The sequence below is a fragment of the Dermacentor andersoni genome, chromosome 5 (assembly GCF_023375885.2).
Source record: "Dermacentor andersoni chromosome 5, qqDerAnde1_hic_scaffold, whole genome shotgun sequence".
NCBI lineage: Eukaryota > Metazoa > Arthropoda > Arachnida > Ixodida > Ixodidae > Dermacentor > Dermacentor andersoni.
The window spans coordinates 126,512,745-126,523,692 of record NC_092818.1 but is presented as its reverse complement, the minus strand read 5'-3'; the positions used below and the strand labels follow the sequence as shown (position 1 = coordinate 126,523,692).

Below are 10,948 nucleotides of genomic sequence, written 5' to 3'. Positions count from 1 at the left end.
GATGCAAATCCCTTGCTCCTTGAAGTCTGCTATATTCGTTGCTAAGAAATGTGCCAAATCAGTGAAACATGGTGTTGCAAAACAAAACTTCGCAAAACAATACTAGGGACCCTAACCCACTCATCCGCAAAGCCTACGCAAGGCTCGCAAGGCCTACTACTAGCCACATCTAGCGGCGGAAATATGTACCATACTCAATGAGCCCGCGCTTTTCAATTTCCCAGAACTTTTGGGTAGCTCCTCGCATGTTCTTGTCACAAGTCGCCAGCCATTTCTTAATGGCCATGTTGAAAAGTAGATGTGACAGCGGTTCTCTCTGTCTTAATACTGTCGGATGAACCTGCAAGGTGTGGTTTTCCATTGTACGAACTGTGGTGGAGGTCTCGTAAAAGTCCTGGGCGTAGTCCGCGAACTCTAAGGGTAAATCCGGGCTTTATTCCTCCAAATATAGCCGCTAGCTTCACTCGGCCGCAGTCCTTGGCAACATTGACAGATGCACATCGGTTTTGCCACACCATGCCCCTCCCGGTTTTTCTTGTGTCTGTGATGTGTCTGTGCGTCTATATGTGTGTTTCCCTTTGGCACAGCTTTTAACAGCTGTGTTGGCTGTAAAAAACACCACAGTCAGTCGGTCGTTACAGCTTCAGTAATTTCCTGCTGCCAATGCAGCGCGCACGTTCACTTCATAAATTTTGCCCAGATATTTTTTGTTCTTGCTCTTACAGCCTGATTTGTAGAAATATTTGGCAGCAGTTGCGCACAACGCGGCGTCATAGTAAAAAAAAAAAAAAAAAAAAGGGCTACGTTTTTTTTGCTTTGTTGCGCAAGAAGGGCTTCACTGATTGAGATGTACTTTGCGCAAGCGTGCACACGTATAGGTTCGCTAAAAATATAAACGGCAATAACAAGTGAAAAAAAAAAACAACTGTTTCCGCCCGGGATCGAACCGGGGACCTTGCGCGTGTGAGGCGCACGTGATAACCACTACACCACGGAAACAAGCGCGCTCGGCGACATGTTCAAACATGTTTTAAAGATGTTTCAGCATGGTTGCATTAAGCATTTCTTGGCCAATAGAGGCGGCGCTGCCCTGGCCAATGCCTATAAAGCGACATATATAATACCTATACCTATAAAGCGAGATATAAGAAGGAAGAAGAAGCATGCGCTTGCTGCGGTAAAGCTAGGGAAACGACGGAGCATATTTTATTAGAATGTGAAGACGTGTACCCAGCGGTCGATTTAGGCACCACTGGCCTCCTTGAAGCCCTTGGGTTCAGCGGGAGCAGTCGTAAAGCAAACAGGTCCGCAATAGACATCAGTAAGAGGCGATTGGAGGATTGGTGGAAGAAAAGTAGGGAAACGACAAAAGACGGAGACGTACAAAAGCACAGTTCGCAATAGGGGATCAGAAAATTTGGACGTGGTAGTTCATAGTGTTTTTTTTTTCTTCATTGGTTAACCTAGGTAGGATATTAGGCAGCATAGTAGCAAGAGCTTGGTGGCGCAAGCCACCACCCAGTTCCAAAGGGGACGCTCATAACATCCATCCATCCATCCATCCATCCATCCATCCTCCTTTACTAGATGCCTGCCGCGTCGCTAGTCGTCCCATTGGAGCGGAGGTTCCCGTAGTTCAGGGTAGTAGCGGAGAGACGGCGCTCGCAGCCGACCCACTAAAGACCCACTTTCTGTTGCGGAGGAAGTGACGATTACTAGGCTGCTGCGCGCTCGACCAATGGCTTTACGAGAGACCGCGGGTCGTGCCTCCGGGATCGCAACAGACGCCGCTAAAATCTCGGAGGCAGGGCTATGTAATTTAGGTTTGCAGCGGCCACCGCAGCTAGCGCTCGCAGCCGACCCGGGTTAACCCGGGTGGGGAAGAGTGAAAAGGAGAGGGACAGGAACCAGCTTCTCGGCTCACGCGGCCGGCATCTAGTAAAGGAGGCATTGCCCTGGCAGTAGTTTCTGTCATACCATGAAGTCATACTGTCGTTTTTTAGCTTTCGGGGTACTGAAGTTGCGAGTTCGAACTGCGGGTAGAGGCTTGACGGGCTACCCAGGCGCTTCGGAAACGCCGGTTAACAGAGCCCTCTATGCCGCGTTTTTAGGTTTCAGGTAGTACAAAACGCGATGCCCTGAATGCATGGCGCCGCGGCATATCTGGTCGTCTCAGCTGCGCCGCAGTATGCATGGGAGACTTTGTCGCACGCCTTCCGTCGCCAAGGAAGCAAAGCGCTGTGCCGATACAATGCCTGCACTGCGCACAAGTAGCAGCAGACGCCGTGTCGGTGCACTGCCGCATCCGTGCGTATGCTGCTCAAGTCGCGCGATGCCAAGCTGCAGCGGCAGACTGCTGCAATATGTGCCTATTTGCTTAAGCAGGTGCACCAACTCAGAACCGTTGGCCAATAACAATGAATTAGTCATCGAATGAAACTATCATGCTGGCGTTAGCACCGTAACTCAGCTTGAGCGGTTCTGGTATGTGTCGACGCTGAGACTGCCGGCTACATGCATGCTTACGCCGCAATAGCACATTTCCAGACCTGGCAATCAGTAAATACTGTGACTGAGTGTCTGTAGGTATAGCGCTGACGCGCAATAGCTTTTTTTTTTCGGAAGAACGATGCCGCAGTAACAGTTTCGTTTATGGTAATTAATTTCCTTACAGTAACATATAATGTGACGTCGGCTGTTTAAACACATTTTATGTACAGTTTCCCATCTTATTGCTGCAACTGACTTTGCCACGTCAGTCTATCAATTTTCTTTCGCAAGTTCTCTCAGCAACACATTCTGAAACAGTTTCAACCACTCTATGTGAACTTCCGCTTAATTAGGTGGGCCACTTCACCATAAGAAATTGTTTTAGGTCCTATAAATTCTGGTGCGTGGCAGTTTTTTCATAAAAAAAAATCGGGCCCACGATGCGGCGGTCGGGCATGGCCTGACTGTCCCAACGTGGGAGCGGCCTGCAGCGCGCTGAGTTGCGTACCTCAGGACCTTCATTAAAGTTTTGCATCCATCCATCTGCATGCACTTTTAGAGACGACTGCATTTTTCATGGTTAAGCTAAAATAGGGCGCACTCTCGACGAGATGATCCACAGGCTACTCTCAGCGAACACAGGTGCCTTTTCCGATAGCTAAACACCAAAATAAAGCAACAAATGAAAACTGAATTCAGACACAAAGCAAGCGAGACCGTCTGTATACAGCCTGGTGACAGCATAACTTAATACGGAGAGCTGCAACTTGTATATTACCCAGCTGATATTGTAGCTCACCACCAAGTCGTTGCACAGAGTTGAAAATTCCAGCATGTCAGGCCGATGACCCTCACGACAATTCACCATGCCTCAATAACAGTGGTGACGATGGTTGGGGACAGCGTGCTGCTCGGCACAGCCTCACATATTATTCTGGAGTTTACTACAACTCGGCAGGTCCGCCCACTTTCAGCACAGTTTGTCGGACAAGCGCCTGCATTCCATGACCTGTGCTGCATTCGCTAGTGCACAATGTCGTGCGTATGCGTCGAACACTTTCAGAGTGCAAGAACTATGCACAAAACTCAAAATAAAGCATAAAATAAGCGAGACCCGTGTTGCTCAACGCGACGGTGTATTTTCCATACTACCCAGCCAACTTCGTTGACCGGTGCCAGGTCGCGCCACTAAGCGTTCAAAACTCCAGCACGTCAGCCCCATACTACATGTTGCGGTGCCGGCAAAACGGTCCTGCACTACATAACTAGCCAGAAAGCTGGTTCTTCATTCTATGCCAAAGCATGCCAAAACTCTTTTACGTAAGCTGTCTTGCACCAAGTTGAAAGTATTTTTTATGAAGAATTTTGCGTAGCAGACACGCGGCACAGACAAGTGTTTTCTTCTGGACATGCTACCGAAAGCTAGGCACTAGCGTTCGAAACAAAATCGGCCAAAATAAACTGACGTGTTTCGAAATATGAAGCGCAAGCTTATTGTATTACATGTTTTTTCAAATAAATTTAACACCACCAGTTTAAGAAACGTCAACGTGGCGCGCGTGTGTAAGCGTCATCACGTGACATCCTTGACCCATTCGACCTGCTTATGAGAGTATAGAAGAGAACTAGCATTTCTGGATTTACTACACATTCTGCAAGACAAAAGTACTTTTTGATGAACCTAGGCACAGAAAAATACACATTTGCTAATTTTCTTCAATATATAATAATTTCTGGCACCCGCTGGTTTCGGGGCAACTCCTTTTCAGCCGTAAAAGAGATAAATGAACTCCGCTTTCAGAAAAGACCCCTTCTGAAAAAGAGATCGCTCCCTGTCGTGTGTTTGCAGGTGAAACTCTTTTTCGGCAGAAATCTTTTTGCTCAAAATACTTTTGAGCGCCCATGCGACAGGTGTATTAGGCTAAACAAAGGAGATTTTCAACGTCGCCACTCGTCAAAAGCAGTTCTGCACGTCTGTATAGATCGCACATGCTCCTGGGCACACTATCTCGGACCCAACTACTCCTGCCAGGTGTCTATCTACACAGCAAAGCTGGCTGCTCGCGCGCTCTACACAGCAGTGGACTCCACTGTACATGCACCATGCTTAACACCCTACATAATGAAACAAAATTTGGGAGTCCAAATTAACTCATATTAGGAATTATGGATGCCTAAAATGTCCAATGAAAGATTGATACCAATAAAACAAAGCCATGAGACAATCAAAATTGCATATCCGTGTGATAATATGTTTGCCCATGAGCGTTCCCTTGCGCGTCACCAATTTCTATTTAATGGAGCCAGAAGAGGCTCTAGCGGCAGTGTATATGGTATTCCGAAAGCCAAATGACCAGTGTATCTAAATTTATGTTCCTGCAGCTTTTGGCTCAAGTTCTTTTACTGTACATTGCAATGGTTATTCTATATTTAAAAGTGAAATGCAATGGCTTTGGTTAGTACATGAGCATTCATTATACCTTCACTATATGTTGCCGCACAACTATTTCTAAGGTAGTACAAGCATGCATATCACACTTTAACGCACAAGCATGGTGAATGGAGGATGAAGCTTTTTCGTTAATTTTTTTTTTTCCAGCTGCAACTCCAACGGTAAACCTGAGACAATGAAATCTGCCTCTTACAAGTAATCTGTGTTTGGCTGGCTTCCCAATAACTGAGATCTCGAACATGCTTTGTTTAGGCTCAAGGGCAATGGTTCGAACAGAACAGGACCAAACTGGTATGAGTATAGACTAGGGCTGGGTACGGGCCAGTTTGAAGTTACTAGGCTGGGCTCAGGCAGACTAGTGCATGGCACCCATGGTACTTTCAGGAGTGGACCAGGCCCGGGCCACAAAAAATAAAATAAATAAAAAAAAAAAAAACCCATGCAGTGCTCTAGGTTGCCCCTCACTTTCAGCAGACATTACACAAAGCGGGATTGTTGTTGGTCCATGATATGGTTGCCACTATTTTTTTATGCCCTAGAGAAAACAAAATTACAATGTTCAAAATAATATGCAGCTTTCTGCCACTTAAGAGCTTATGCAATTAAGAGTCTGACTTAAAAACGTTCTTTATTCCAATACATAAATCTCATTAAAACATTTCATCTCTAAAACAACACATTCAGGAATGAATAAAAACTTCCTCTTAGGTGGCCACCTCATCAATTTTTTTAAACAGCCTTGGCACACGAACACAAGAGCAACTAAACTCATCAAACCAGTGATGATACAACAAGGTACTGTTTTGCAGTCAGTCAATCACACACACACATGAACACAAACAAAATACAGAAAAAGGTATCTGCTACACACAAAGAAATAAGAGGGTGGGAATGAATTGCACAGGGCTACTTGAACAATGGTCATCTTCCTGAACTGCACTGCTACATCCATATTCAGTTCATCTTTCTAAACAGCACTACCATGTCCAGTTCAGATCAGCAGGTTGCATGCTGTAAATGCTGCTTCAGGTGGTCAGTTCCACGTAGTTTCATGTGAATTGATTGAATGTATGTATATCACCAAAGGGTGCCTGCATAGCACTTCATTTGCAGTATTCAAACTTGCAGTTTTATGAAGAGCTCCAAAACTACAGCATCTGGACACAGTTAACAGCCAACTGCAAAAACATTTTGGACCGCATAAAAATCCTAGTTTACGGAAATGTAGATGTAGAAAAGCATCCATTCAATATTTCACTCTTGAAATACGAGTGCAAGTTGCGAAAAGCTCGCAGAACCAGCCATTTTTAATAATGAAACTGGAAGAAAAAAATAAGAAATAAAAGAAGCGCCATTACAGCTTGCTGGAAGTGATGAATGACCTTATGCACGGTGCATCAGCATGACCTACGAGATTGCAACTGCGCACCTGTGCAATCTCCAAGGCCACGCTGCTGCAGGGTGCTGTGACGAGCACTCTCGCTGTGGAGATGTTCTGACTAGCATGTGCTCTGATCGGTCACTGTGGTTCTCGAGGCGTCATGACATATGGCAATGTCCGGTGCACATGACGTGCTGAAATATCTCCCAAGAGGCGTACTGGGACTGGGATTTGCATCGTAAAGATACCGCCAGGTGCATGCATCATCTGCTTAGGTGCTGTAGGCTGCTAACAAACAAACAAGCAGGCAAAAAGAAAAAAAACTATAAGATTCCCAGCTCTGCAGCTTTGTAAGCACTGGTTTAGTGCTCATTTATAACAAATTTAGCCAAAGCAAAATTATGTTGCAGTTGGCCTTTAAACCTTCACAGTATGTATGCTCCAGTCCACACATATTCACCACTTTAAAGCCGCAGTAATGCTAAGATACCACATAAAAGAGAGGAAAGCTATTACAGTGTGTGAACCAAAGAAAGGTAAACACATTAGCAACGATGCTAAGTGGATCCAACAGGGCAAATTCTTGATAACACTTGTTGCCCACTAAAGACGCGTCTCGTGTACAAAAACAGATACTCAAAGCCCAGTAATAGCAAGCAGGGAAATCAGCTGGGCTCTACAAAGTGTGCTTGCAGTCAAATATATGCAGAGGCCTCTGTAGTGCATTCAATATGGAATTTTCATTGCAAATGCATCTAAAACAACATGAGCAGTACTCTGGCAAGTAACTACATCAATTACATTAAAATGGACCTCACATGTAGTACATGTGAGAGCGTAGTATAGACTTCACATTCAACTCGTGGAACTTCACCACAGAGCCCAAGTAAGCCACAAAAGCATAAAGAGAACTGTCCTTTTGCAGTCTTGCTGATCAGAGAGTCAAAAAAAAGGAAAAAAAAAGGAGAGACACGAAAACAGTATTTGATCACATGAAGAAACTGTGCAGGACGGCTGCAGACAATCACTGTGCACCAGAATCGCACTATGTCCACTACCAAAATCATACTATTACAAATGATATGAGCGCAGTTGCCCAATAATTTTGCAGGCTTAAAAACCATTTGATATGTGCGGTTGGTTCCATGAGCAGAATTCCGCATTGCCAGATCAAGGAAAGCATGCCATCCATGTTGCTATTCATGCAGACTTTTTCTTCTTCCTATATACACAAATTCACCAGGAATGCCTTAGTTCTTCTGTTAATGCTGACACTTCAGATCGGCATGAGAATGAGAAGACGTGGTTAGAGCAAATGAACACAAAATGAGCATGGCTAGCAACTTAACAGGTACATTTTCTTAGAAAGTGCTAGGCGCCAACTAAGTGGAGCATTCTTCCTTCATTTGAATATGCCGAACTTGCATTTAATCACATAGCAATGCACTAGCCAACCTAAACTGGCAGCTGCAACAAGATGGGAGCACACAAACATTTTCTGTTTATCAAGTGACGGTGATACGGGAGGACCAACTACAAAAATGATTAACAATCAGCTGTGTGGAAATGCTGAAAGATGTGATACCAGGTTGAATGAAGTGCTCCATAGAGTTGGGCCTTGACACGCATAAAAAAAAAAGAAAGATATGAATAAAAATGGGCTTGCTTCATGTTTTAGAACTGTAAAATAAAAACATGCTAGGAATGGATAGTAGGTGCATGCCTGAGATAAAGTCCTCAACAGCACTACGCAAATGAGAGAGTCTACAGTAAAGCTTTTTGTCTACAGGTTGCTTTTTGTGGCTGCCTAAGCAGTTTACTTTCGTGGCATGTGAAAAGGTATTTTAACCCCTTTACTGCCCTTCTGCTATCAGAACCTCTAGTAGATGTGAAATGCATATGGAAATCATACTGGCTACTAGTGTGCCACGAAGTCAGGCATCTTGCATAGGCAGCCGCAGTACTGTAGGTAGTAAAACATGTTTAACATGGTAGCATGTTAAAACAGGCCCTTTTTAGAAGATGCTGAAGAACTACACCCACGCCATGCGCTCAGGAACTTCACTAGGGCATTCAGTCAGAAGATACATTCACATGGGGATGTTTTCCACAAAGCAACACACACGCAAATGCAGTGAACCCTTTTCATGGTCACTTTCTTATAGCACAGATGACATGGACAGGAAAACCAAAATAGACAACAGGCATTCCGCTTCTTTTCCTTGTATGTGTATCATGTTCAGTGTAGAAAACACTTACGAGTTACAACAAGCCTGCTTTGACATCGTAAAACACCTTTTGTGCCGAACTTTGTAATGTTAAATTTCCTGATAAGCTGTACAGTTTGTGGACAATCTTACCCTCCCTCAGATGCTACTGCAGTTCTATTCAGCATAATTTCATAGGATGATGAACATATGTCATTTAAGGTTTCTTAAAGGGCTCTGAAGTTATTCTCTAACCAATCAAAGAGTGGCCTCGCTATTAAAGTACATAGTCTCACGAATCTCATGGCACAAACATTTCTTTCAAATCCTTCAACTATAAGTGGAGTTATCGCACAGGTACCTGGCTATCTCTTTCTTTTCACCTCTGCTAGTGTGCTGGAAAAGCTATGCAACATAGAAGCCAAAAGGGCAAAGCGCCGGCCAATAGTTGAGTGTTGTGGAGGTGTATGGACACATTACGGCACACCATGGTGACCACGAACTATGCTACGCAGCACACTGCTGCCATCTTGGAGGCCACAAGCAGCAGACACCACTATGCACAGTGCAAAGATGAAGTGATTTTTCTGTCTTTTTGAGATTGCAGGCATATATATTTTTAATTTATTTAACATAAAATTAGCAATTATGTATAACTGAGAACATTCTCGCGACCACGAAATCAGCCAATAGCGTTGGCCAGCCAACTGCTTTCAATCAGCTTTCGATGACAACATTGTGGATGCAAGAGCAAGCGTCTGTTCACTGCTTTTTACACGAGGCTGTGAATTTTCTGCTGCATGCTGTGCAATAATATTTGGCTCACATGTTGATAGCAGCCTCGTTAATAGATTGGTAATGTTCTTTTACTATGTTTCAAAAGTGCTTCAGGGCCCCTTTAAAGTTCACCTAAAAGAGGGTTCACTGCAAGATATTATTTTTGATACTTTTCTTTCCACTCCTGAGCGCCTAAAGCTGCACTAGGTTGAGGAAAAGGGCCAATTTCTTCAAACACGTTCATACATGCACACATGCTGGCACATACATCTGTGAAACCAAAATCTGCAGGTAGTGCTGTCCACTCTGCTGCAAACAGCTGATGGTATTGGTAAACTAACAACAATTAACAAGCAGTAGCACAGCTCAGCTAGCGCTCAGTGACTGTTAAACAGAAAAGAGCATCAGCTGACTAATACTTACAATTTCCCACTGACACCCAGCCACCTATGGTCCTTCATCGACAATTTTCTCCCCGAGTGATAACTGCTGGCCTTGGGCACCACAGTTCTTAGTACCTTTAACTTCAAGACTCCTCACTTGTGTGCTGCAAACTGCACACAACCGATACTGTGTATGCCTGCAGAACACAAGCACAGGCATTTGACTTTCTTGAAGATGTTTTGAACTAATAGTAGTGCTAGCAATTGCAGCCAGAACCACCAGTTTGCGTTGTGAACTGCTTACTGACTTTACCTGTGCCTTTCAACATTCACAGCTGGATCCCCTACTTGGCCTTGGGTACCACATTAGTTGGTTTTAGCCTCAGACATTCTCATCCTTTACAAAACTATGCAGATTTTGAGGTGTGATTTTGTCCCACCGCAATAATAACCATTTTAGGGAACCATCTGTTTTGGCAGCCTCCAGCACATGCCATTTTGGTGCTCCATAGTGTTTGCATGAAGATTTACTGATCATGAAGTACTGTGCATTTGAATGGATGCACAAAGGTATGGAGATGGTTACTATTGCATGACGAGAGTACACCGCAAGGCGTGTAAAATTTTTCGGTGGGATACTTGCTGTGAATTGCATGCAACTACCACATATTAGTGCAGACCACAGGCACAAGAACCCGAATGTCCCAAAGACACAGTTACACATGCAACAGTGACAGTCGCAGCCTGAGCAGGCAGGTAGCTTGTGTGGTGAGCTACCACCGCATCCCTGCTTCGATTTTCCTTGCCATATCCTCCGCCTTGTGCTGCTTTCCGTCCACACACCAGTGCATGCCATCCAGCTTGGCTGGCTTGCTTTTGTGTTCTTGCTTTTGGCCTATGCTTGGTACTGGTTGGCAAAGCACTATCGATTGGGCATAGTGTATGGCTTCCACCGGAGGCACTCGGGGTCCAAGGTGCGGTCGTGCCGAACCTTTTTGACTTTGGAGGAACTCTCGGGTGTCTCCTGCTTTTAAGAAAGTGCAACGAAGAAGAAAGAAAAGGAGCTTCACATGTTTCATGTCTAACCAGCAATATGAAGATTTCAGTTAATTTGGGCATATTTCTATCAAAGAAGCCCCAAAGCAGATTTTGTTAAACGGAAACTAAAGGCAAATATTATGTAAACGTAGACTGTTAAAATATCATTTCAGAAACCCCACAGCACATGTCTCTTGCTAAGAAAACGCTTATTTTAAAA

General features: G+C 44.4%; 1 protein-coding gene and 1 non-coding gene across 4 annotated transcripts in view; both read right to left on the bottom strand.

Moving 5' to 3' along the window:
• Positions 1 to 926: 926 nt before the first annotated feature.
• TRNAV-CAC (transfer RNA valine (anticodon CAC)) lies at positions 927 to 999 on the bottom strand. The gene has a single exon. It is a non-coding gene; the product is annotated as a tRNA-Val (tRNA).
• A 4,552-nt stretch (positions 1,000 to 5,551) lies between these two features.
• Positions 5,552 to 10,948, bottom strand: part of LOC126531118 (histone acetyltransferase KAT7-like) — a 117,823-nt gene continuing 112,426 nt past the window's right edge. For all 3 annotated transcript variants that reach the window (XM_050178520.2, XM_050178521.2, XM_050178523.2), the window contains one exon: positions 5,552 to 10,714. In XM_050178520.2, the coding sequence (XP_050034477.1) occupies positions 10,613 to 10,714 (102 nt within the window). In that variant the 3' untranslated portion in view covers positions 5,552 to 10,612. The remainder of the gene's footprint in view (positions 10,715 to 10,948) is intronic.